Source organism: Globicephala melas, chromosome 19 (genome assembly GCF_963455315.2).
Source record: "Globicephala melas chromosome 19, mGloMel1.2, whole genome shotgun sequence".
NCBI lineage: Eukaryota > Metazoa > Chordata > Mammalia > Artiodactyla > Delphinidae > Globicephala > Globicephala melas.
In genome coordinates, this window is record NC_083332.1 from 35,138,969 (window position 1) to 35,166,571 (window position 27,603).

The window sequence follows — 27,603 nt, forward strand, 5'->3', positions numbered from 1 at the left end:
AATTTTAAAACATTTAAAATCATTGCTTTCTTTCTCTATGGCTCTGTCTAGTCTGGACATGTCATATGCATGGAACCATACAATATGTGGTCTTTTGTGACTGGCTTCTTTCACTTAACACAATGTTCTCAAAGCTCATCCATGTTGTATATACATCATGCCTTTCTGCGGCTGAATAATATTCTGTTGTATGGAGAGACCATATTTTGTTTATCCTTCATCAGTTGATGGACCTTTGGGTTGTTTCCACTTTTTGGCTATTCTGAATCATGTTGCAATGAACATTCATGTACAAGTTTTTGTATGGATGTATGTTTTCATTTCCCTTTCCTAGGAGTGGAATTGCTGTGACCTGTGGCCTTTGTACTCCGCCCGTGGCCAGGGATCAGGTATCTTCCCCCCCCACCCCCCACCCCGCTCAGCAGGCCCAACTACCTCATCCTTCAGGTCTCCGAGAGGAAGCCTCGCTGACTCCTCTGGCTGAGTTGGGTCTTCTGAACAACCCTGCCTCAAACCTTTGCACTTTTCATACAGTAATATGATTGCCTGGGCCGTGGTCTTGCCCCCAAGAGGTGAGCAGCGTGAGGGGAGGCACTCTCTGCTTGGGTTCACCACTGTCCATCCCAGTGCCTGGCTCTCCTGCTCTGGAGCCAGGAGAGGAGAGGGATTCTGGGGGCCAGATCAATCAGAAAAGGCTTCCTGGAGGAAGAGGGGCTACAGCTGCGTCTAAGAACACCTCTAGATTGGTTTGCCCCACAGCTGGGCTGAGGGCTTTGAGGACTTTGGTCGGAAGCAAGATGAGAGTTTGGAGAAAAGAAGGATGGATGGAGGTCGGGGTGGGGGTGGGGGGGAGGCAGGCAGAGAACAAAGCCCAGAGCCCTGGGGCTGTTTAGCAGCCGCCCTCTAAGGCTGCAAAGTGCCTGTGACTCAGACGTGGAGGGAGGTTCGCAGGATGCAGCGTGAGTCTCCCAGTTAACCCTCACCTGCCTAGAATGGAAAACCCACAACCCAAGTGTTCTGCGTTAACTCCCAGATTCCCAGTCTGTGAGCCCCGGGGCCAAGGGCTGTGGACGTGGTCTTGAGATCCCCGAGCCAGCTCTGTCCCCCACAATCTGGTTAAATGAGGCTCCTTTGTCTGAGGCACTGGATAGGGGAGAGGGGCGGGGGGAGCGAGCACATAAATACTGCCGAGTGGCCTGCAGCACGAGCGCCCAGCGACAGACGAATTTCTTAAGAATTGGTGCCTCTTCTAGGGAAAAGAAGGCCACCGCCGAAGGGCGGACTCGGTGCGCTAAGGTCTCAAGGACCCGCTAGACGCCCTCCCGCTGACTAGCCCCAGGCACTGTTCGAACTGTTTATCTTATCGTCTCTGTCAGAGAAATAACGCTTGTGTCATCTTCCCAGTCCCTGGCGGTAACAAGAAAACGCCGAGCTCTTTTACTATCGGAAAAAAAAAAAAAAAAGAAGAAGAAAACACAGCGATCCTAGTGCTGCCCGATACAGCCCAGAACCAAACCCCGTGGTATATCCCCCGAGGGCGCAGCGTTGAGCCGAACAGCCCTTGGGGTCGAGGCTGCAGAGGGCGCCCTAGGGCCTGGCAGGTCCGGGCCGACCCCACCCCTCGGATCCCGCGTCGGCAGCCCTGAGCGCACAGTGCGGGCAACTCGGAGGTGCCAGCGGCTCGGGCGAGGCCAGCCTGGGGCGAGTGCGAACCAGCTGCGTTCCGATCCGCGGAATCCTAGCCTGGAACGTTCAGATCCTCGGATCCCGGCCTCGAACGTTCGGACACTCGGATCCCGGCCTCGAACATTCGGGGCCCCGAGGCACTGACAACCCGGTGTGCCTGGGCGCGCCAGCCGCGGGCGGCGGGCGGGCAGGATATCGTCCCCGCTCCGCCCGTGGGAGCGCTCGCCCCTCCAGGAAGCGCCCGCCTCGCCTCCCACTTCCCGCCCCACGCCCGCCCCCGCCCTCGGCCGAGGGAGGAGCCCGAGCAGCAGCCGCCGCCACTACCCGCCCGGCCGGGGAGGAGGACTGGACCTCGAGCAGCTGCGGGCGCACGCGAGCTGGCCATGGCTGCGGGGGCAGCGCCCTGAGCCTGTCCCGCGCCCGCGGGCCCAGCCGAGCAGGGGAGCTCCCGGGGATGCCCCGGTGGCCCGGAGTGCGGGGAGCGGCAGCCGCGCGGTGAGGGTAGCGGGACCCGAGGTGAGTGGGGCCCCAAAGGGGCGGGCGGGGCGCCCTGGCGGGAGGGCTCAAGTTCGGCCTTGGGGCTCGGCTTCTGGTGCCAGTGGCGGCTTGTAAGGAAGCTGGGTTCCGCTTCGGGGGACTGCGGAACCCCAAGCCCCCTCCCTCCACCCGCGCTCACCCGGACCCCGGCGTTTGGGTGACTGAATTCCGACCCGGCCACGCGGGGGCGCTCCGTCTTCGCCCCGACCGCGGGGGAACAGAGGGCAGGGTGCCGAGAGGACGGTGGCGCCGCCCGGGGTCCGAGCCCAGCGGTTTAGGGACCCTCCTACCTTCCCGGAGGCGCCTGGGGGCGTCAGGAAGGTGGAGCCCCGCCACCATCGCAGCTACGGAAGTGCTGAGTTCGGGCTGGCTCTGGGCAGGCGCGGGGCCCGCTCCTCGCCCCCCGTGCCCTACTCCCAGCCCCCCAACCCCCCTCCGTCCCCGGCCCCAGAGAACTGCTAGAGAGTCAGCTCCCTGCGGGCGAAGGGGGAGCAAAGAGAGGGAGTGGAACTGGGCAGCTTCCCAGAAGTCGGAGTGTGTTTGCAAACTAGTTTTTTCTCAAACGCTATCTGGCACCTGTGTGTTTTGGGTGGGGGCGGGGAGGGGGAAGCATGGCGAGAGAGAGAGCAAGGCCCTTTCTTCCTTCCCGTTCCTCGTTACCCCGCAGAGCTGCTTCTCTGAAAAATAGAGGGTTCTTACTTTCCTCTTCCCATGTCATCCCCCAGCCTTGTTGGACAAGCCCCTTTGGGGAAGGGGCTGTGGTTTGCCCAAGGTGACAGGTGGCACTGGAACCCAGGGCTCTGTTAGCCAGGTGCAAGTTCTTCTTACTGTCTGGGACTCCCCCAGCCCTGTTATGTACTGGGTGAAGTGACAAGGGCAAAGGATCTGGGAGAATTAGCTGAGTGGCCCTTTGTCTGTCTGCCCTTAGTGTTTGCTCCCCTAGGGGTGTGGGCTGTCACTGAGGGATGGGGGGCTGTTTCTGTTTCTTGGAGCACCCACAGCTTCAGTAATTGGGGAGAGGAGCCAAGCTGTAACCTTCGGCAGCTGCACAGCCCTAATGGAGAGCTTGGGAGACCTGGGTCTGAACGCCTACCCAGCAGTGGGCCCCTGGCCTAGACCTTCCTCCCCTCCGAGCCCAGGTCCTCATCTGTAAAATGGGCTCATTGTCCAGGGCCTGTGCATATGGAGGCTGGGTGCAAACATAAAAAGTGGTTTTATTGCAGTTCCTCTGGTATGGAGCCCAGTGAGCGCTGGGACTGTCCCAGGCATGTGACATAGCTGGCTGGAGTGGGAGGGGTCACCCAGGCAGTTTTCTCCATGGAAAGAACTGTGGGCTAAGAATGTGGACACTTGAGTTCTCCTGGCCCTCTGCCGTGTCCTGTTTGGGTGCCTTGTCACTCCTAGGGCTTAAGGGCGTTTCCATTGGTAAAATGAAGCAAAATTTGACACAATCCAGTTTACAGGACTGCTGGGAGACTGGAACCTGGGCCAGGGGGCAGGTGTTCTGCAAAGTTGGGTGCACTGGTGGTCATGGGACCTCCCTCCCAGAGGCCACAAGAATTAAAAATCCAGGGACGTAAGAAGAGGGTCGGAGCTAGAGCCTCAGTTTCTGTACCTGTAAAGTAGTAAGAGCAATACTCTGTACATCTTTATAATCTTTTAGGGTAGTTGTGTAGTTCTTTAAAGGTAGTTGTGAGGATTAAATTAGACAACAAAGGGCTTGTGCACCAGCGCTGTGACTGGTGCCCGATAAGCGCTCAGTTAATGTTAACCATCGTTATCATTATTCATGAGAATATTAGTAAGCCTGATGTGGGTCACTGATTTAGGATTCCTTCTGGGATTTCCTCAGGCAAGCTCGCTTCTCTCTCTTCCACTTCCTTCCTGGAGAGAGGAGCCTCAGAATCCAAATGTTGGACTTCGGGCTGTTCCGGGGCAGGCAGGGTCCTGAACAGGAAGGTGCCAGTAGGCTGAAGAGAACACCATGGGGGATGGTAGATCCAGTGGGGTGGTCCCATTTCCCCCACCTTGGGCTGACCTCGCAGGGCTCTAAGGGGTGATGGAAAACAGAAGAGCATTCTCTAGGAATTCCCGCAGGAGCAAGGTTGCCAGGCAAGGTCCCCTACTGTGAAGCCCTCAGCCAGGGCCGGGGTCCCATCTGCCTGATGCTCTCCTCTCCTCTAACCCTTGCAGGGGCTGCTGAGTCAGGGCAGTCACTTCAGGAACCCATCTCCCTCCAGCTGGGAGAATATGGCCTCAGAGAGGGGGCAGGATTCCTCCCCTCCTGCCAGGTCTCCTGCAGGACACAGGGTGGGCTCCTTGGAAGCCAGGAGGCCAGGTCACCGTAGGGTCTTGGCAGGCAGCAACTGGAGAAGACGATCATGCCCCACCCATGCTGTCCAGAAATAGGGTATGGGGTCCCAAGGGGATTCATGGCTTCCTGAGGTCCTACAGGGCCTGAGGAATGAGCGGGGGTCCGAGGCACCTCCTGGCTCCTAGCCAGGTGTCCTCTCCCTTCCTTGGGCCACCTGGCCTCTGCTCTGTGGTGGCGTCAAGAGGGCTGTTGCTGGCCCATGTCCTGGAGTGTTTCTCCACTAGCCCTGTCCACATGTGCCTCCAGAGCCTGAGATGAAACTAGACTAGACGCTGATCCCTCGCTCGCTATCACATCACCTTGCTTAATTTTTCTCAAGGCATTAGCCGCTCTCTCCCATCATCTGATTCATTCAAGTATGTGTCAGTTTGTTCTCTGCCCTCCTCCCCAGGGGGTCAGCTCCAGGAATGGCAAGGGCATCCTGTGTCCATCTTGTTCAGGGCTCTTTCCCTGCACTGACTGGCTTAATGGCTGAGTCCGCCCCTCCTTGTAGCCTCCTGTTGAATGGGTCTGTGATGTTGGGTGATGGAGCCTAGAAGAGTCATGCGCTCACCCTTTGGGGTTTCCGGAGGAATCTCTGTCTCACCATACTGAGTGCTGGGGCACTGTCAGAGCGCAACGATGGAGGAGGGGCAAGTGCTGGCCTGGGGGAAGGGAAAGTTGTGAGTCTGGGACAAAGTGGGATTCTCCCAGCACTGAAGCTCTGGGGGAGGTGGTCATGGTGGCTGCTGACCTGGTTGGGGTGTCACCTGCTGCCGTTGCCTGCAGGACCAGAGGTCTGGGGTGTGCTGGGGAGAGTTACCCATCCCCCAGGTGACCTGGGCCAAGTCTCTTAACCTCTTGGACCTCGGTTTCTTCATCTAGAAAATGGGGAGCTTTAGACCAGAAGCTAGCTGTTCCCTTGCTTTCTTCATGTGGTTCTTTTTTTTTAAAATTTATTTATTTTTATGTATTTATTTTTGGCTGAGTTGGGTCTTCGTTGCTGAGCACGGGCTTTCTCTAGTTGCGGTGAGCGGTGGCTACTCTTTCGTTGCGGTGCGCGGGCTTCTCATTGCCGTGGCTTCTCTTGTTGCGGAGCACGGGCTCTAGGCACGTGGGCTTCAGTAGTTGTGACACATGGATTCAGTAGTTGGGACTCACGGGCTCTAGAGCGCAGGCTCAGTAGTTGTGGTGCACAGGCTTAGTTGCTCCGCGGCATGTGGGATCTTCCCAGACCAGGGCTCGAACCCGTGTCCCCTGCAGTGGCAGGCGGATTCTTAACCACTGCGCCACCAGGGAAGCCCCTTTCATGTGGTTCTTAAGGCAGCTGTGAAAGGGGTTGTAAACCAAAGAGGACTTTGCCCAGTTGGCGTGATACCTCTTCCGCCTGTGGCTTCGGGTCCCTGCCTTCCAGAAAGGTTTCCCTCACCATGCAACCATCTATTCGTCACCGAACAAATGTGTTTTGTTTTGTTTTGTTTTAATAGCGTAATATATCAAGGGTTTATTTACTATTTTAGGTAGAGCCACAGATTTGTTTATTCATAGGCTTAAAATTTTTTACCTTATATTAGAGTATAGTTGATTTACAGTTTGTGTTAGTTTCAGGTGTATAGCAAAATGATTCAGTTATACATATACAAATATCCATTCTATTTTTTAAAATAAGTTTATTTATCTTATTTATTTATTTTTGGCTGTGTTGGGTCTTTGTTGCTGTGCGCGCGCTTTCTCTAGTTGTGGCGAGCGGGGGCTGCTCTTTTGCGGTGCGCGTGCTTCTCATTGCGGTGGCTTCTCTTGTTGCGGAGCGTGGGCTCTAGGCACGTGGGCTTCAGTAGTTGTGGCACGTGGGCTCAGTAGTTGTGGCTCACAGGCTCTAGAGCGCAGGTTCCGTAGTTGTGGCGTATGGGCTTAGTTGCTCCGCGACATGTGGGATCTTCCCGGACCAGAACTCGAACCTGTGTCCCCTGCATTGGCAGGTGGATCCTTAACCACTGCTCCACCAGGGAAGTCCCATGTATCCATTCTTTCTCAGATTCTTTTCTCATATAGATTATTACAGAATATTGAGTTCCCTGTGCTATACAGTAGGTCCTTGTTGATTATCTGTTTTATATTATATATAGTAGTATATATATAACCATAAGTTTGGTAACCATAAGTTTGATTTCAAAGTCTCTTTCTGTTTTGTAAATAAGTGAGTCTGTTTCTGTTTTGTAAATAAGTTTATTTGTATCATTTTTTTATATTCCACATGTAAGTGATATAATATAATACTTGTCTTTCTCTGACTTACTTCATTTAGTATGATAATCTCTAGGTCCATCCATGTTGCTGCAAATGGCATTATTTCATTCCTTTTTATGGCTCAGTAATATTCCATTGTATATATGTACCACATCTTCTTAATCCATTCCTCTGTTGATGGACATTTAAGTTGCTTCCATGTCTTGGCTGTTGTAAATAGTGCTGCAGTTAACACTGAGGTGCATGTATCTTTTCAAAGTTTTCTCTGGTTATGTGCCCAGGAGTGGGATTTGTGGATCATATGGGCTCTAGAGCGCAAGCTCAGTAGTTGTGGCACATGGGCAGCTTAGTTGCTCTGCAGCATGTGGGATCTCCCTGGACCAGGGCTTGAACCCCTGTCCCCTGCATTGGTAGGAGGATTCTAAACCACTGCACCACTTATTGAAGAGACTTCTTTTCCCCATTATGTATTCTTGCCTCCTTTGTTGTAGATTAATTGACCATAGCTGCGTGGGTTTATTTCTGGGCTTTCCATCCAGTTCCATTGATCTATAAGTCTGTCTTTGTGCCAGTAACATACTGTTGTGGTTTTTTTAAAATATTTATTTATTTATTTGGCTGCGCCGGGTCTTAGTTGTGTCACACGGGATCTTTTAGTTGTGGCATGCAGGATCTTTAGTTGCGGCATGCGGGATCTTTTTAGATGTGGCATGAGGGATCTTTTAGTTGTGGCATGTGAACTCTTAGTTGCAGCATGTGGGATCTTGTTCCCTGACCGGGGAGCGAACCCAGGCCCCCTGCACTGGGAGCATGGAGTCTTAGCCACTGGACCACCGGGGAAGTCCCGGTAATATACTGTTTTGCTTACTGTAGCTTTATGGTATAGTCTGAAGTCAGGGAGCCTGGTTGCTCCAGCGCCATTTTTCTTAAGATTGCTTTGGCTATTCGGGGTCTTGTGTGTTTCCATAGAAAATTTAAGATTTTTTGTTCTAGATCTACGAAAAATGCCATTGGTAATTTGATAGGGATTATATTCAATCTGTAGATTACCTTGGGCAGTAGAGTCATTTTGATAATATTGATTCTTCCAATCCAAGAACATGGTATATATCTTTCCATCTGTTTGTGTCATCTTTGATTTTTTTCATCAGCATCTTATGGTTTTTGGAGTACAGGTCTTTTGCCTCCTTAGGTAGGTTTATTCCTAGGTATTTTATTCTTTGACACGATGGTAAATGGGATTGTTTCCTTAATTTCTCTTTCTGATCTTTCATTGTTAGTTTATAGAAATGCAACAGATTTCTGTGTATTAATTTTGTATCCTGCAACTTTACTGAATTCACTGACAAGCTCTAGTAGTTTTCTGGTAGCTTCTTTAGGATTTTCTATGTATAGTAACGTGTCATCTGCAAACAGTGACAGTTTTACTTCTTTTCCAATTTGGATTCCTTTTCTTTCTGTTTCTTCTCTGATTACCGTGGCTAGGACTTCCAATACTATGTTCAGTAAAAGTGGTGAGAGTGGAATCCTTGTCCTGTTCCTGATCTTAGAGGAAATACTTTCAGCTTTTCATCGTTGAGTATGATGTTAGCTGTGAGTTTGTCATATATGGCATTTATTATGTTGAAGTATGTTCTCTCTATGCCCAGTTTCTGGAGAGTTTTTATTTTTTATCATAAACGGGTGTTGAATTTTGTCAAAAGCTTTTTCTGCATCTATTGAGATGATCATATGATTTTTATTCTTCAGTTTGTTAATGTGGTGTATCACACTGATTGATTTGCAGATATTGAAAAATCCTTGCATCCCTGAGATAAATCCCACTTGATCATGGTGTATGGACCTTTTAATGTATTGTTGGATTTGGTTCGCTAGTATTTTGTTGAGGATTTTTGTGTCTATCTTCTTCATCAGTGATATTGGCCTGTAATTTTCTTTTTTTGTGGTATCTTTGTCTGATTTTGGTATTAGGGTTGTACTGGCCTCATAGAATGAGTTTGGGAGTGTTCCTTCCTCTGCAATTTTTTGAAATAGTTTCAGAAGGATAGGTGTTAACTCTTTGCTAAACGTTTGATAGAATTTGCCTGTGAAGCCATCTGGCCCTGGACTTTTGTTTGTTGGGAGTTTTTAAATCACAGTTTTTTGTTTTTTGTTTTTTGTTTTTGCGGTACGCGGGCCTCTCACCGTTGTGGCCTCTCCCGTTGCGGAGCACAGGCTCCAGATGCGCAGGCCCAGCGGCCATGGCTCACGGGCCCAGCCGCTCCATGGCATGTGGGATCTTCCCGGACCGGGGCACGAACCCGTGTCCCCTGCATCGGCAGGCGGACTCTCAACCACTGAGCCACCAGGGAAGCCCTAAATCACAGTTTTTAAATCACTTTTTCAATTTAAGTACCTGTGATTGGTCTGTTCATATTTTCTATTTCTTCCTGGTTCAGTTTTGTACCTTTCTAAGAATTTGTCCATTTCTTCTAAGCTGTCCATTTTATTGGCATATAGTTGCTTGTAGTAGTCTCTTACGATCCTTTGTATTTCTTTGGCATCCGTTGTAACTTCTCCTTTTTCATTTCTAACTTTATTGATTTGAGCCCTCTCCCTTTTTTTTCTTAATGAGTCTGGCTAAAGGTTTTTCAATTTTGTTTATCTTTTCAAAGAACCAGCTTTTAGTTTCGCTGATCTTTTCTATTGTTTTCTTCATCTCTATTTCATTTATTTCTGCTCTGATCTTTGTGATTTCTTTCCTTCCAACTTTGGGTGTTGCTTGTTCTTCTTTCTCTAGTTGCTTTAGGTGTAAGTTTAGGTTGGTTATTTGGGATTTTTCTTGTTTCCTGAGATAAGATTGTATTGCTATAAAATTCCCTCTTAGAACTGCTTTTGCTGAGTCCCATAGGTTTTGTATCATTGTGTTTTTGTTTTCATTTGTCTCTAGCTATTTTTTAATTTCCTCTTTGATTTCTTCAGTGATCCATTGGTTGTTTAGTAGCATATTGTTTAGCCTTCATGTGTCTGTGTTTTTTACAGTTTTTTTCTTATAATTGATTTTATTTTAATTAATTATTTTATTTTATTTTTGGCTGCATTGGGTCTTCATTGCTGAGCAGTGGCTACTCTTTGTTGTCATGTGCAGGCTTCTCACTGCGGTGGCTTCTCTTGTTGCGGAGCATGGGCTCTACGTGTGCGGACTTCAGTAGTTGTGGCTCGTGGGCTCTAGAATGCAGGCTCAGTAGTTGTGGCGCACAGGCTTAGTTGCTCCACGGCATGTGGGATCTTCCCGGACCAGGGCTCGAACCCATGTCCCCTGCATTGGCAGGCAGATTCTTAACCACTTCGTCACCAGGGAAGCCCCTGGGATTGTTTTTGTAGGTCTTTTTTCTTTCCTTCCTCTTTTGTTCTCTTGTGATTTGATGACTATCTTTAGTGTTGTGTTTGGATTTCTTTTTTGTATGTATATCTACTGTAGATTTTTGGTTTGTGGTTACCATGAGGTTTTGTTTTTTGTTTTTTTTTTGTGGTACGCTGGCCTCTCACTGTTGTGGCCTCTCCCGTTGCACAGCACAGGCTCCGGACGCGCAGGCACGGGCCCAGCCGCTCCGCGGCATGTGGGATCTTCCTGGACCGGGGCACGAACCCGCGTGCCCTGCATTGGCAGGCGGACTCTCAACCACTGCGCCACCAGGGAAGCCCTACCATGAGGTTTTGATATAGCTGTCTGTGTATATAGAAGATGATTTTAAGTTGCTGGTCTCTTAATTTCAAATGCATTTCCAGTATCCTGCATTTGTATTCTCCTCTTCTCATGATTGCTGGTTTTGATATCGTATTTGTGTGTGGATGATTTCCTACCTTTACTATATGTTTACCTTTACCAGTGAGCTTTCCCATTCATAATTTCCTCGTTGCTAGTTGTGGGCTTCTCTTTTCTGCCTAGACTTGTTGTAAAGCTGGTTTGGTGGTGCTGAATTCTCTTAGCTTTTGCTTGTCTCTAAAGCTTTTGATTTCTCCATCAAATCTGAATGAGAGACGTGTTGGGTAGAGCCTTGCTTGGTTGTAGGTTTTTCCCTTTCATCACTTTAAGTATATCATGCCACTCCGTTCTGGCCTACAGAGAAAAGTCAGCCGATAACCTTATGGGGATTCCCTTGTATGTTATTTGTTGCTTTTCCCTTGTTGCTTTTACTATTTTCTCTTTGTCTTTCGTTTTTGTCAGCTTGATTGATGTGTGTCTCGGCATGCTCCTCCTTGGGTTTATCCTGTATGGTGTACTCTGCACATCCCAGACTTGGGTGACTGTTTCCTTTCCCATGTGAGGGATGTTTTCAGCTATTACCTCTTCACCTATTTTCTCAAGCTGTTTCTCTCTCTCTTCTCCTTCTGGGAACCCTATAATGCGAATGTTGGTGCTTTTAATGTTGTCCCAGAGGTCTCTTAAACTGTCCTCATTTCTTTTCATTCTTTTTTCTTTATTCTGTTCCACAGAAGTGATTTCCACCATTCTGTCTTCCAGCTCACTTATCCATTCTTCTGCCTCATTTATTCTGCTGTTGATTTCTGCTAGTGTTGTTGTTGTTGTTTAATCTATTCATTTATTTATTGGCTGCGTTGGGTCTTCATTGCTGCTTGTGGGCTTTCTCTAGTTGCGGTGAGTGGGGGCTACTCTTTGTTGTGGTGCGTGGGCTTCTCACTGCGGTGGCTTCTCTTGTTGTGGAGCATGGGCTCTAGGGTGCAGTCTCAGTAGTTGTGGCGCACAGGCTTAGTTGCTCCGTGGCATGTGGGATCTTCCCGGACCAGGGCTCGAACCTGCGTCCCCTGCATTGGCAGGCGGATTCTTAACCACTGTGCCACCAGGGAAGCCCCCTGCTAGTGTATTTTTAATTTCAGTTATTGTATTGTTCATCTCTGTTTGTTTTTCTTGAAATTTTCTAGCTCCTTGTTAAACATTTCTTATATCTTCTTGGTCTGTGCCTCCATTCTTTTTCCACGATCTTGGATATCTTCACTGTCATTACTCTGAATTCTTTTTCAGGTAGATTGCCTATCTCCACTTCACAGACTTGTTCTTCTGGGTTTCTGTCTTGTTCTTTCATCTGGAACATATTCCTCTGCCATCTCATTTTGTCTAACTTTCTGTGTTTGCAGTCCCACAGGCTGCAGGGTTATAGTTCCTCTTGCTTCTGGTGTCTGCCCCCATCTCGTTGTGGCTGCTTCTTTGTCTTTGGAAGTACAATATCTTTTGGTAGGTTCCAATCCTTTTTTGTCAGTGGTTCTTCAGCAGCTCGTTGTGATTTTGGTGTTTTCAGGAGAGAAGGTGAGCTCAGGTCCTTCTACTCCACCATCTTGTCTGGGCAGGCTCCTCAGCAAATGTTTTTTGAACAGCTCCTCCTATGGACTGTGCCGAAGCTGGGGTACAACTACAGAGCTCTGAATGGAGTTGGGGGGATAGAGTGAGGCAAGCAAATGACAAAGAGACAGGAAAACTTAAGATGGTGGAAATGCCATAAAGAGAATGAAGCAGGGTGAAGTAATTGAGATTGGCGGGATGGGGAGTGGGGACATCAGGGAGACGTCTGGAGGAGGAGGTGTGACACTTAAGCTGAGATGTTAATCTGTGGCATGACATTCATGGCTGTATCCCAGCAGGAACTAGGATACTTCCTGGATATGCTCCATGGATATTTTTGAATGAATGAAGGAGGGAGGAGTGCCCAAAGCAGAGGAGGGAGCACGTGCGAGGGCCCTGAGGTGGGAACATGCTCACTGTATTCCAAGAGCCCTTTCTCTCCACCACGCAGCTCTGTGTCTCCTTTGGTGGCCCTTGTCTCGTCAGGAGCTAGGGGCATCTGGCCTCCTTCTGTGCTCTGGCTGTCCCTGCCCCATGACACAGGAGGAGAGTGCATGCTCAGCTCCCAGCAGATGATGCTATCCAACCTCTCCCTCCTTTGGGCCCCCAACAATCTTTCCGATTCTGAGGGCTGTGCTGGGCAAGAGCACAGTGGACCCCATCTCATTTCAAACTCTGGTTTGCCACTGACTGGCTAAGTGACCTTGGGCAGTGTATTAGTTTCCAAGGGCTGCTGTGAAGCCACCACAAACTGGGTGGCTTCAAACTACAGAAATGTATTCTCTCACAGTTCTGGAGGCTAGAAGTCCAAATTCAAGGTGTTGGCAGGGCCACGCTCCCTCTAAAGTTTCTAGGGGAGGGTGCCTTCTTGCCTCATCCAGCTCCTGGTAGCTGCAGGCATCCCTTGCCTTGTGGTGACGTCACTCCAGTCTCTGCCTCCTTCCCACGGCTGCCTTCCCTCTGTGCGCTTAAGGACACCAGTCATGTGGGAATAAGGGCCCACCGTACTCCAGCATGTCCTCATCTTAACTCTTTACATCTGCAGCTACCTGTTTCCAAATATGATCACATGCTGATCTTAGGGGTTAGGATTTTAACACCTCTTCTGGGGGACACAGTTCAACCTCTAATAGGCAGGTTACATAACCTCTTTGTGCCTCAGTTCTCTGTTCTATGAAATGGGGTGGTAATAATAGGGCTCCTCTGCTGGGGTTGCAGGATAGCCTACACAGAATGGTGAGAACCTGTGGACAGGGCCAGGCACTCAGGAAGCACACAGTCAATGCTGTTATTTCCATCTTATCAGTGAAGATTTCCTGGGAGCAGCTGGCAATGTCCTTGGCCAGGAGGACTTACTGAGGAGGGCCTGGGGCTGGGCTGTGGGCCTCTTGCCTGGGATGCGGAGGCTCAGAGAGGCCCCTCCCCGCTGTCTGGATGAGAAGGGGCAGGTGGGCGCCTCTTCAGTGTGGCGGGGTGAAAGCCATTAACAGAAGGTGGGGAGCTCAGTCTGCAGAGGGATGTGAGCAGAGGGTGTCCAGCCACTGTAGGTGCCCACAGGGGGATTCGGGTACTGAGTAAGCCCAGATGACCTTTCAGGCCCAATCAGCCTGGAGTTCCTGGGCGGGAGCTTGGGGCTAGAATCCCAGAGCAGCCCAGCAAAGACTGAGGGGCATATGTAAACTCCCCAAAGCCAGAAGGGGCCTGAACCCTGACAGGCAGGGAAACTGAGGCAGAGAGAGGAAGGGACTTGTGGGGAGTTCACATAGAGAGTTGGGAGCCCCTGTCTCCTAGTCTCCCCATGGTAGGCCCCTGGGTGGGTGTGGATGCCAGGGGGTAGGGCCCCAGGACTGGGTCCCAGTCCCTGAGGCTGCCCCACAGTCCCCTTCAAATGAAGCTACTTTGGAATGACTTCAGCTGGTGGTCATTGTCACCATGCCCTCCTCCCTCCATTAGCTTGGTCCCCCCTCTCTGAGCCTGGCCAGGTTCACCCCAAGGTCCCCGAAGTACTTCCTGCATCCCAGAGTCCATCCACGCCCATCCCCTGTAGCACTTGCTGGGAGGCAAGAGGGCAGGGCGTCGCCAGCCCCACTTTGCAGATGAAGGAGCTGAGACGTAGAGGGAAGGGGTGGCAGAAGCGGGCAGAACCCAGTGCCTGGACTCCTTGGGCGGTAGTGTGGAGGCTGCCTCTCAGCCTGCTGGACCAGCCCCTGGGGCAACAGGCTGGAGATGCCCCAGGATCAAGCCCATTTGGTGGTGGCTACAGAGAATAGCCTCCCTCTGGGTGTGGTCTGGCCACAGCTGGGAGCCTCAGGAGAGCTGGGGGTGGGGGGTGTCAGGGCTGACCCCTGCAGCAGCCTCCTCCCCATGCTGTCTGTATCTATATTTATCCCCATGTCGGCCTGGCTGCCTTTTGGGAGTGCATCGTCTTCAGAGCTCAGCAGCTTTAGCTAAGATAGGGAAGTGATTTGTGTCAAGATGCTGCCCGCCCCCCACCTTGATGGGAGCACCAGTCTGCTCTCTGAGGGGCTGTGCACCACATGGCAGGAGCCAGTGCAGCAGTGGGTGTGCAGGGAGGGCCCCAGGGAGTATTAGCAGCTTGGGGATGGACCCCCCCCATTTCAGAGAACCAGCGCTGTGGAACATTGGGGTGGTAGGGCTGCGGCTAGAAGGTGGTACCAGATAAACTGTAAAGCCTTTCAGCTCAGAGATTCAGAGAACTCCTGATTTCCGAAATCCTAGAATTCCCAAACCCTGGGATTCTGTGAATCTGTAGGCTTCTGCAATTCCAAGATGCCGCAGATCCTCTTCCCTTCACCTTCACTCTTCCTTCAACTTTCAGCAAACGTTTGTCAAGCTCCCGTTCTATGCCTCTCTGCTCTGGAAACAGCAGAGATGAAAATAAGATCTGGTCCCATCTTTAAGCTCAAGTGAGGGTGACATTTCCTAAGCCGGTGGTTGCAATATGGTAACAATGTAAGTGCTTCCCTCTCCAGGGCCAGGGGCTCAGGGGGCACTTTGTAGAGCAGTCCCCAGTTTGTGTTTTTTTAAAAAACGTTTTCTTGAAGTATAATATACAAAATAGAGCAGACTTCCTGCTCAATGACTGTTCACAAACCCAAAACATCCGTGTTAGCAGCCCCTAGATTGAGAAACAAACGTGACCCTCACTGAAGCCCCCTGGTAGCCCCGTCCGGTTACTCACACCCTCCCCCACTATCTTGCAGTGCCCCTCCAGCAGCATAGACTTGTTTTGCCTGGGTTTAACTTCACGTAATGAGATTATACAGGATGACACGCCCCTTTGCGTCTGGCTTCCTGCATTCAGTATGCTCATAAGACCTATTCATGTTGTGGCTGTCCTCGTGCTTCCTTCATGCTCGTGGCAGTGTGGTCCACCGTGTGCACGTTCACCATTTATTTATCCCTTTTCCAGATGATAGGCATTTAGGGGACTCCCGGCCTGGGGCTATTACAAATAGTGCTGCTCTGAAAGTTCTCCGGTGTGTCTTTTGGTGAACATATTGCATGTTTCTGCTGGGCGTTGCTGGGTCATCATAAGGGATGCATTTATTTAGCTTCGTAGTCGCTGCCAAACATTTCTCCAAAGCGGTTGTACCAATCTACACTCCTGTTGGTGACATGTGAGAGTTCCAGTTGCTCCACATCCTTGTCAACACTTGGTATCGCCAGCTTTTTAACTTTTATCCTGGGGGTGGGGGCAGGAAGGCATAGTGGCATTGATTTCATTTGGTTTTGCTGAGCTGAGTTTGAAGAATGACAGAGCTAAGTGAAGAAGAGGGAAGGGCATGCCAGGCAGATGGAACAGCATGTGCAAAATTACAGAGGCATGAAAAAGTACTGCTGGAACTCTGTGTAGTAAACAGCATAGCTAGAGCCAGAAATGTGTTGAGGCAGTCGGTGGGGGGGGTGGGCGGGGGGCGGCAGCTATCAGGGTGTTTGGACATTGTCCTGAGAACAGTAGGGAGTCCCGGAGAGGATTTTCTCATTTGAGCGAGTACCTGCAGTGTGTCAGGCATTTTGTAATTTACATTTTTTTTTTTTGGTGGTACGCGGGCCTCTCACTGTTGTGGCCTCTCCCATTGCGGAGCACAGGCTCCAGACACGTAGGCTCAGCGGCCATGGCTCACGGGCCTAGCTGCTCCGCGGTATGTGGGATCTTCCCGGACCGGGGCAGGAACCCGTGTCCCCTGCATCGGCAGGCGGACTCTCAACCACTGCGCCACCAGGGAAGCCCCTGTAATTTACACTTGATGCATAAGAAAACTAAACTGAGACTCAGAAAGACCAAATGACTTGTCCTGAGTCGTATTAGCAGAGGCTCTGGAATGCACATCCTTCCAAGCCTCAGTTTGCTCTTCTGGAGAATGGGAGTGGTGATAACACCTCGCTCAAGGATGTTGTGAAGCTATAGAAGTTAAAGTCCATAACACACTGGGCACAGGGCCTGGGGCAGGCGTTATTATTACTCTCATTTTATATCCTGTCTCCATCACCACAGCCATACCACCCCCTCTCTTCCCTGCCAGCTGACAGGGTGGGAGTGGGCTCTCCTGGCTCCCACAGTTAGGAAGGGCTGGCAGAGAACTCTAGCCTCAGCACCCTATTTTCCTGCCCCACGGCAGGTCTTCTAGGACCTGAAGGTTGCTACGGTGGTTAATCTTATGTATCACCTTGGCTAGGCTATCGTGACCAGTTGTTCAGTTAAACACTAGTCTGATGTTGCTGTGTAGGTATTTTTTTAGATGCGATTAACATTTAAATCAGTGGACTTTTATTAAAGCAGATTATCCTCCGTTACGTGGGTGGGCCACATCCAATCAAAGGCCTTAAAAGCAAAGACTAAGGTTTCTCCCAGAAGAAGGAATTCAGCCCCAAGACTGCAACATAGAAACCTTGCCTAGTTTCCAACCTGCTTGTCTTGCCCTGTGGATCTCGGACTGAAGCCTGCAATGTCAACTCTAACCTGAATTTGCAGCCTTCAGTTTTGCCCCGCAGATTTCAGACTTGTCTTCTCCAACAAGCTCATGAGTCGGTTCCTTAAAAGAAATCTCTCTCTATATATGTAGATATCCTATTGGTTCTGTTTTCTCTGGAGAACCCTAATACAGTTGCCATTTGTCTTCCTGGATCTTTCTCATCTGAGAGATGGGGTGAAGGAGGCAACTTAAATCTGGATGCGTTCAAGGCATCTTCTGACCCTGTAAGTTCAGTAAATGCAGCCATCAGGGCCAGTGGGGACCAGGCATCTGGTTAGCCGAGAGTTCCAGTTACCAGAGTGTCACCATCTAGACCAGAGGCTGCAAACTCAGACGTCTGCCGAGACCTCGCGGGAACTCAGCGTGTGAAGTTGGCAGGGCTTGTACGGGGACCAAGCATGACATCTGCCTAATTAGGCCAAGAGCGGGCTAAACCAGAGCCATCCCTGGGGAATGGTCAGCCACTGGTGGGCCGTGTAGCAGCCTCCCGCCTAGGAGCTTGGTGTTCAAAGTGTGGTCTCAGATGGGCCGCCTCAGCAGCGCCAGGAAGCTTGTTAGAAATGCAGACTCCCGGGTCCTTCCCCAGACCTGCTGCATCAGAATCTGCCTCACCTACCCACCCCTCTGGGATTTGTGTGTTACGAGGAGGGCTTGTTAAAGCACAGATGCCATTCTGGGGACTCTGAGCAGGTCTGTTTGGGGCCCAGGAACCTGCCTTTCTAACGAGCTCCCAGGAGATGCTGAGGAGGCCCATCCGGGAACCACCCTTGGAGCGGAGAGAGCCTGAGGCGACCCCAGGATCCTCTGTTGTCACAGATTAGACCCCACTGAGCAGGATTTGCTGCATGATGAAGACCCAGGAGCCCTCAGCCCAGGAGAGTAGCACCTTGAAGTGTGTGTGGGTGTGGGGTCTGAGTCTGTTATTCCCTCCCTGGCCCCCTATCTACCACCTTGGTCTCCCTTGGCATCTCTGAGCTGTGTCTTCCAGCTGAGAAAGGGAGCCTAGAACCATATCCTCAACGAGTTTTCACTCCTGGTCCCCTTTACATACACCGTAAACTTCACACACCTCTCCCCCTGCCCCCAGTCATCAAGAATCGCTGATAATAGCACAAGCTGCATGGTGTCCTTCTAAATGCTTTACCTCATTTAATCCTCGACATCAATACCTGATGAAAGCACTTTTGCTGTTCCTGTTTTTATAGAAGGGGAACAAAGACCAGAGAGGTTAAGTAACTTGCCTGAGATCACACAGCAGGTAAATGACAGAACCAGGGATTCAAGCCCAGCAGTCTGAGTCCAGAGTCAGTGCTCTTACCCTCAGCACAGTATCGACCAGAGGACCGCACCCCTGTCCTCATAACTGCTGCCAACAAGACTGTAGAGCATTACTTGCTGCAGTTGGCACTGAAAACAGAATTTCATTTTTCAGGTATCTGGTTGAGCATGCTCTTTCAGAGGGCCCAGGATGCCCCCCAGTTCTGACAGGCCATCCCGCTGTTGCACTTGCCCCTGCAGTGGGGGGCACCTCGGCCCTGCCCCTCCTGTGTCCCTTTTCCCCATCTGGGCCTCCAGGTCTCCACCTCAGCCGCTACCTCCCCCGCTCCCTACCGGCTCTCTCCCTGCACCTGCCTCTCTCGGTGTCTCCTGTCACTGCCCGTCTCTGAACTGGGGCCCCTGCAGGCCACCTTGGTGTCTCTTCTCCACAGTGGGTGGGATGCAGAGCCGGGCTCCTGGGTCCTGAGCTGCTGGGGCCAGTGATGGGCGGGGAAGTTGGAGTAGGGCAGCCCTAGCTCTTAGCCTCAGCACCATTCTTCCCTGGCTTAGAAGCACCACTGCCCCCTTCTTGGGCCTTGGTTTCCACCTCTGTGAAATGGGACATGAACCCCTCTAGTGCTGGCCTCTTGGAGCAGTTATGATGGTTCCGGGACTGAGAAGGGGCTTCCTGATCCCTCAAGTGCTGTGTGTAGCCGGGAGGTGGTTGTGATTCCTCTGGGGCTGCAGATTAAAGAGCCTGCCTGAGGGGCTCCCTTCCTCATTCGTTTGCCACAGTGTAGGTGCTGCTCTAGGTGCTTGGGGAAACAGTGATCCCTCCCTTGTGGAATTTACATTCCAGACAGTACACAAGGCAAATAGACAAATTAGTAAAAATGGTTGTAGATTGCATTGATCTGTGAAGGAACCAGTGTGGGGCTGAGATTGCATTAGCTTGAGTGACCAAGGAAGGCTTCTGAGGAGGTGACGTGAAGCTGACAACTAAGACCTGTCATGTGATGGGGCTTCCCTGGTGGTTCGGTGGTTAAGAATCTGCCTTCCAGTGCAGGGGACACAGGTTCGATCCCTGGTCGGGGAGCTAAGATCCCACATGACGTGGGGAAAGTAAGCCCGCGTGCCGCGACGAAAGATCCTGCATGCTGTAACTAAGACCTGACACAGCCAAATAAATCAATTAAAAAAAAAAAAAAAGACCTGCCACGTGAAGAAAAGCATTTCTGGCTGGGGAAAGAGCAAGTGCAAAGGCCCTGAGGCAGGAGAGAGGTTAGCATATTTGCAGAGCAGAAGGAGGCCAGTGCAGCTGGGGCACAGGGAGTGACGGAGAGTGTGGCATAAGGTGGGGTCAGGTCAGGCCCTGTAGGCCTGGGGAGGATTCAGATTGTGTGACAAGGAAGGGCAGCCACTGGGAGATTTTCCGCAAGAGCTGTGGTAGCATCTGATTTGCATGTTTAAAGACTCCCTCTGGCTCTGGCGGGGCATGGAAAAGAGAGAGTCTGGGGGCTGGGGTTGCTCAGGGAGACCTGACATGGGCCAGGGAAGTGGAAGCGGGGAGATGGGGTCGATGCTGGACGCATCTTGGCGGTGGAACCGACAGCAGTAGTAGGATATGGGGGGTGAAGGAAAGAGAGAGGTCAAGGAGGATGGGTTCCTAGGTTTCTGGCTAAAACTGGAATGTTCTAGACCTGTGACTCAGCACCAGAGTCTCCAAATCCTGTTCTTCTGCCTAAAGGGTAAGATGTCTTAGGAGCCGGGCCAGCGGACCCTGTGGGAGCTTAAGCCTCCGTCTTGTTCATTGTTGAAGCCCGAGAGTGCTCAAGGAATGTTTGCTGAATGAATGAATGGGAATTCCCAAGCCCTGCCCGCTCTTTGCCTCAGTTAACCCATCTGTAAAAGGGACTGCTAGTTTTGTATCCCCGCCTTCCAGTTCCTTCCCCGGGGCTCTGGTCACCCCAGAAGGCCTGTGTCCATCTGGGCCAGGAGTCAGGACCATCCACGAGCAGGCCCCAGCTCCCCAGGCCCCCTCTCCAGCCTGCAACCTCAAATTACCTGTACTGTGGTGATGCACCAGGGAGCGTTTCCATCTTGCCTAGATGCGCATGGCAGGCCCAACTCTCCCTTAATGACACCTTGCCTGCCTGCCCTCCTGCTGGAGTAGGAGGGGAGGGGGCCCGGCCCAGCCTAAGCCGTGGTTTCTTTTTCCATTGCGTCAGGCCTCAGGGTCTGGCCTGCCCGCCCGCTGCCGGCTGGCACAGAGGGGCCCACTCTGACCCCCGCCTGCCCCAACTCCAGACATCATGTGCTCCCCGTTTCGGGGATCCAGAAGCTTCCAAGCAGAGGGTGAGTTGGGGATGGGGGACCTGCCCCTAGCTGGGGGAGGAGTGCCCCCTTCCCCGCCCACTCATCACTCACTCTCTCTGGGGCCTGCAGGCTGATCCAGGTGGGGCCACAGTGGGCTCTGAGGACTGTCCCCTGGGCCTGGCCCTCCTGGCCACACCCTCAGCCAGGCTGGAGCCAGTGAGGGGTAGGAGGAAGTGCAGTAACCTAGGCGAGGGATGATGGTAGCTCAGACCAGGGGGAGGGCGGGGGAGAAGTGGCCCCAGAGTGTCCATACCAGCGCTTGCCTTTGCATCTGTTAGCCTGCGGGCATGTGTGCGCGTGCGTATCGGTGTGACGTGCACAAGGAAATGTGGGAACCTGGGTGTGTGTACCTGATACCCCTCAGGTACGGGATGAAAACAGAGGTGTCTGACTTGGCAGTATGGGGGATGGTGGCCCAAATGGCATCTAGCATGTCATGAAGGGGGCCTGTGAGGTGGAGAGGGGTGGGTGAGCTGGAATCCACCCCATTAGTGATGATGGGAGAGACAGGGGTGCGGGCAGGGTAACGCCAGAGGAACTGGTGACCTTGGGGGCGCCGGGGTTTTCTTAGCCTCAGGCTCCCTTTGGCCTGGCTGACTCCCCAGATGCCCCCACCTGGTTCTAGGTCCCCACCATGCCCAGCAGTCCCCTGGCCCTGGCCAGAAGGCCGTACGTTGGCCTGGGAGTCTGGAAAATTGGTTCACAGCCTGCCTCTGTTTCCTGACTGTGTGACATTGTACAGGTGACTTCTACTCTGAGCCTCAGTTTCCTTATCTGCAAAATGGGGGTGACTCTTGTGCCCCCCACCCCACCCCAGGTAGTTGTAAGCATAAACAGGTGTTCTCTCAGCTTCTGTGTGGACGAGTCAGCCCCCAAATACTTACCCACAAAGGCCAGGTTCCAACTCCTTGACTAGTATCTTATCCCCTGACTGTCGAGTGGGTAACTGGCCCTGCGCTGCCCCAGAGGAGGGAGGTGAGAGGAGGCCATTCCTTCTGAGAGCATGAACCCACCTGACCATGCTGACCAGCCCTGACTACAAGCTGAGCACTTCACCCGCATGATGTCTCTGATCCTTATTCACTCTGGCGGGGCAGTTCCTAAAATTGCCTCACCCTCCAGCGGGGGACACTGAGGCTCATTCATTCACTCTAGAGTGTTGACTGAGTGTCTGCCAAGTCCCAAGACCTGTGCCAGAGCTGGGATCCTGTGGTAAGAAGACTACCCAGCTCCAGCCCTCTAGGACCTCATGTTCCAGGCTGGCTGAGAGCTGCGGAGGGCAGCCAGGTCCTGCGGGCTCCAGGCTCCCAGAGGGAGCTGGGGCTTTATTCGGAGAGTGATGGAAGTCTTGGAGGGTTTTTTTTTTTTTTTTTTTCTTGGAGGGTTTTAAGCAGAGAGGTGTCATGGTCCAATTTGTGTTTTTCAAAGCTCACTCTAGTCCCTGTGGGGACAAGGGGTGGTTAGACTAAGGAGAGGCAGCAGGGAGGCTGGCGAGGAGGTGGCTGTGATCCAAGCGGGAAGGACCGAGCCACAGTGGCATTGCTGGGCCCGCTCCCTCTCCCTCTGACCCCAGCCCGTCGCTGGGCACACGCAGCCCCGGTCTGCAGGAGGCCTGCGCGAGCGCGGTCCCCTCTTCCGCTCCAGACACAGCGCCCTGGGCATACCTGACAGGGAGAGGACCTGGACAGTGACAAAGCCGGTGCTCAGCCTCCTCCCTCCCACCGTCTGTCCCTAGAACAGAACCTCATTATAGTCACACGAGCCCAGAGCATCAGCACAGCACTGCAGTTTGCCTGCAGTATTTATTCTTGTCGTGTAAAAACTAGTTTCCATCGGAGGGGCTGGAGAGCTGCGTGTGTGCCGCAGGGTGGCCGTGCCGAGTCAGGGAGGGATGAGCAAACCTGTGACCCGCCGCGGGGAGCGGGGAATAGGGATGTCCAAAATGGACATCTTGCCGGGTGGCTGATGCTGGAAGGCGGGCCTGGGTGAACTTCAGATGTGCCAGTGGAAATAAGATCTGACCACACCTCGTAGGACTGTGTCATGATGTGTCGTTAGCACATGAGGAAACTGAGGCACAGAGAGCTGAGGATAAGGACCAACTCAGGCAAGATCTGAGCGATACGGAGCGTTCGTGCATTCGTTGATTTATACACGTACCTTTTTTTTTATTCAACAAATGTAAACTGAGTGCCTCCTATGGACCGGTCACTGTGCTTAGGCTGGTGATACAGGATGAACAAGACAGATAATGAACAAAGTCAAGTTTTGTATAAGTGACCAGAAGGTAGCTTCCTAGCGGCCAAAGCACTGAGGGAAACCTGAGCAATTACAAGCTCTGTCGTAGCCGCAAGATGCCGATATGTCAGTTGCTCAGGAGAAGCCCAGGTTTTCCTGGCAAAATGATTGGGATGCCTGTGTCCACTGTGATTTGTTGCTGATCTGACAGGGGCAGCTTGGACCTGGGTGTATCTCACAGGTAAAGACGGACCAAAGCAGAGAATGACTTTAAAGACAAACTAAACACACCTACCGGAGACTCCTTTTTCACGCATTTCCTGCATTCTTTCTCCAAGCTTTTGCCCATGTCATCCTCCCCACTGCCACCCTGCCCCACACACACTCCTTTTCTTCCATCTTTAACCACACCTTGAGGGTCAGGTGGTGACGCCTCCCCAGGGTGGAGTGGCGCAGCAGATGTCTGTCCCCTCTCTGACCCCCCAATGCTGTCCCCTCAGACTGCGAGGAGCTGCTGCCGCCGTTGCCGACCCCCATGGCCTACATGCCGGGTGGAGGTGCCCCAGCACCGGGGGTGGCCCCCGTGGGCTCCCAGTACTGCGTGTGCAAGGTGGAGTTGTCAGTGAGCGGCCAGAACCTGCTGGACCGGGACGTCACCTCTAAGTCTGACCCCTTCTGTGTCCTCTTCACAGAGAATAATGGCAGGTGGAGTGAGGTGAGGCCCCTCTGTGTGCAGCTGCAATGGGTGGAGGGTGGCTCGGTCGCTGGGGAGGGGCTCTCACTGTATCCCAGGGACCTGGGGTCAGGCCCTTGGAAGTACTTGCAGTGTGGGCCGGGGGTTACTTAGAAAATTGTTATTCTGAAAATCAAATTTTATTTAAAATGTTTATAACAGTACTTAAAATAATTATATTTGTGTTTATTATAATTCATAGATTTATATTTATATAATTTTATATTTAGTGTTCTATAATATTTTAAGTTACTATAATATATAGTTAAAACCTTAGAGTTTTGCCAAATGCTTGCTTTCATTTTTAAAATAACTTTCTCCTCTTATTCCTAAATGAGCACAGTCAGTGAGGAGCAAACAGAGAAATAGGGAACTCAGGCTTTGGTCCCAGAGCTGGACCAAGACCCAGCTCTGTCACTCCCTGCTGTGTGGGCTTGGGCAGGTGGCTATCCCTCTCTGAGCCTGTCTCCTCATCTGTGAAATGAGGATTTTCTTTCCCTGCCTACCTTGGAGAGTCCCAGAGCTGGGGATGTTGATGGTGCCACAGCCAACGACTTCTGAGCTGGAAGACTTTTGCCTGAGGGCTGGGGAAAGATGCAGCTTAAGGAAGGATATTAAGAAATCCAAACTGTTAAGACTTTCAACGTTTAAAAATGGCTTTGTTTCCTATTCCGAAAGGGGTCTATATTCATTGCAGTAAATTTAGAAAATCCAGGTAGACCTAGAGAAGAAAATCAAAATGGTTGGGAACCCGCCTGTCAGGGAGAACCAACTGTTAATGGTTTGGTATCCAGCCTTCCAGACAGTTTTACATGCATATAAATTTTCCAAAATATGTTTCTATTTTTCATAGTTATTTAATGAGGCCTCGGTGGGCGTCCCACAGAACATACTGTGGTTTACAAAGAATTTCCACAGATGTTGGCTCCTTCTTGTGATGCCAAGGAAATGGGCTGGGATTGTTGACCCATTTTACAGAGGAGAACTGGGGCCCAGAGCGGGGAGGGACTTACCTGTTTCACCGAGCACGTTGGTGGTACAGCCAGAAGTGGGAGGTGGGGCATGAGGTCAGCCGAGGATTTCCAGGGGAAGCCCCAGGCCTGAGGCCAGCATGTCCAGAGTCCCCTCTGACAGGTCTCCGGAACTCCCCCCGCCCCTGCCCCTCGGGGAGTGATGTCCTCCCCCACTGCACCCACCCCCACTCATGACATGCCCCCCACCCTCCCTGACAATCTCGCTCCCACCCAGGCCAGACACCCTGGCTAAAAATAACTCAGGGCCAAGACCTCTTCCGTCCCTGCTGCTCTCTGGCCCTTGGAAATGGGATGGGTGGGAGGAAAAATCAACACAGCCCAGGCCCTAAAATAGACTGTCACCCAGATTCCGTGGTTTGGGGCCTCAGTGCAGAGAGGCCGGGAGGCGGGGTTCCTGTCCCAGCCCCACCAGAGACCCACAGTGCAAGGCCCTGCCCTTCCCCAGGCCTCGGTCTCCACACTAGGTAGGGGACGCTCGGTTCCTGGTTTTGACATTCCATGGTTTGAGGAAGGTACAGACACCTGCCTCCGGGGAGATGGGGAACCCCTGACCTCACCTCCCCACTAAGTACCCCTCCTTCTCTCTGTTTCTTCTCTCAGCTTCCATGTAAAATGTGGTTTGAAAAAAGGGTTCTCCCCAAATATAAAGGATGAAAGCCACAGGTGTCAAATCCTTTCATTTTACAGAAGGGGAAACTGAGGTCCAGATGGGAAAAGGGACTCCCTCTGTCACTTAACCTAGGCAGGGACAGGGTCCGACCTCTTACCTTGGAACCTGGGTATGGAGTCAGGACCAGTGTGTTAAAAGTATGAATGGTGGGCTTCCCTGGTGACGCAGTGGTTGAGAGTCCGCCTGCTGATGCAGGGGACACGGGTTCGTGCCCCAGTCCGAGAAGATCCCACATGCTGCAGAGCGGCTGGGCCCGTGAGCCATGGCCACTGAGCCTGTGCGTCCGGAGCCTGTGCTCCACAATGGGAGAGGCCACACAGTGACAGGCCCACATACTGCAAAAAAAAAAAAAAAAAAAGTGTGAATGGTAGAGTCAGGACTGGGTTCAAATCTTGGCCCTGCCCTCTAGCTGTTCGACCTTGGGTGAGTCACTTAACCTCTCTGTGCTTCAGTGTCCTTATCTGTGAGCTGGGAGTAATGATTGTTTCAGCCATCTGGGTAACTGGCCATGAGTGCCTGGCACAGAATTGGGTGTTTAGCAAGTAAGCACCATGATTCCCTGTAGCCCAAGAAGGGTTGAAACAGCTACTTGACTCTGACAACTGTTTCCCTGCCCTCTGCCAGTATGACAGGACAGAAACTGCAGTCAACAACCTCAACCCCGCTTTCTCCAAGAAGTTCGTCCTTGACTACCATTTTGAGGAGGTGCAGAAGCTCAAGTTTGCCCTGTTTGACCAGGACAAGTCCAGCACGCAGCTCGAGGAGCATGATTTCCTGGGCCAGTTCTCCTGCAGCCTGGGCACGGTGAGCCGGGCTCCTCCAGGAGGGCGGGGTCAGTGCAGTGCCGCCATAAGTCACCTGGCTCCCAAGGATGGGGCAGCCCCCTGGAGAGTCTGCTGCTGCCTGCTTTCCCTGGTCCTGTTTTCCCGCCTGGCTCCCGAGGTGGCATCACAAATGTGGACAGCCTTGGGGGCCAGCAGGCACAGAAAGGGGGAAGTAGGCAGGTGCGGTTGGGGCCAGGCTGAAGTGTTCCCCTCGGAAGACACTGAGCACAGTGCCACACAGGAGTGGGGCGCCCTGTGGCCAGAGCTGCTCAGTGGTAGAAGTAAGCAAGTGTGGTCTTGACTTCCTGGGATGGGAGCATCTGACCAGCAACCAAGACACCCACGATAGTCCCACTTGATGGCTGGCTCACTGTGTGACCTTGGGCATCTTCCTTTCCCTCTGTGGGCCACATTTCCCCCTCCAGCTCACTCCTTGGTGAGCTTATGGAGGTTGCAGGGCTAAGAGCTCCTGATACAAGTTCCGATCATTGTTAATGGCTGTGTGCCCTAGAGCGAGCCCCACACCCTTCTGAGCCTCACTTTCCCCATATTTTACTTGGGGATAGTGATGAGCTCTCTGCCCAGTCTATAGGGATGGTGGGTGAATAAAACGAAAAATGCTTCGAGAGGTTCTAGTGGAGACTGAAAGGCCCTGGGCCTTCCAGGAGATGATGTTCAATGAAAAAAGCAAGGGCCCAGCAGTTACGTAAGAAGTGGGGTGTGTCTCTCAGGGTCCCCGCCATGTGTCTACACCCTCAAAGGGTAACCGAGGAGAGAGCTTTAGGACCAGTGGGCAGGGGCAGGAACCGACAAGGGGTGAGGAAACCTTTACAGGGCTGACACCTGTCAGAAGCCCAGCCACCCCTAGCCTGGAGGGAGGGGCGGGGCAGGAAGTGGTGTCGCCAGGTCCTGGGGAGAGCTGTGGCCACCACGGGGAGGCCTCTGGACTGGAGCCGAGGCCGATGAAGAGCAACAAACCTTCCGCCAAGGCTCCGCCCAGCCCTTCTCCCCTCCTGCTCTCCTAGCTCCTGCAGGCACCCCCGTTGGCTGGACCCCAACAAGCTGTAAGACAGGGGAGCCAGGTGATGCAGTCCGCAGTGGCATAGAGAAGGTGGAGAAGGGCAGAGAGTGGACCTAGGGAGAAAAAGTAGCACAGGGAGACTAGGAACATGCTCACATTGGCACAAAGAAACACTGGCCTTTTCCCCAAGAAACAGAACTGTGGTGGCACAAGGAGGGTGTGGGAATGGGGTGTACAGAGACGGGTGGGAGGGAGACTTACAATGTGTTCCACTTGTCCTTTCTATATTGTA

The 27,603-nt window shown here is 52.1% G+C and overlaps 1 protein-coding gene across 1 annotated transcript in view; it reads left to right on the plus strand.

Annotated features, from left to right (window-relative positions):
* Positions 1–1,685: 1,685 nt before the first annotated feature.
* The window catches only part of CPNE2 (copine 2), a 52,622-nt gene continuing 26,704 nt past the window's right edge, over positions 1,686–27,603 (plus strand). The window contains exons 1-3 of the mRNA XM_060289849.2: positions 1,686–2,202; positions 23,530–23,744; positions 26,091–26,270. Of these exons, the coding sequence (XP_060145832.1) occupies positions 23,565–23,744; positions 26,091–26,270 (360 nt within the window). The 5' untranslated portion in view covers positions 1,686–2,202; positions 23,530–23,564. The remainder of the gene's footprint in view (positions 2,203–23,529; positions 23,745–26,090; positions 26,271–27,603) is intronic.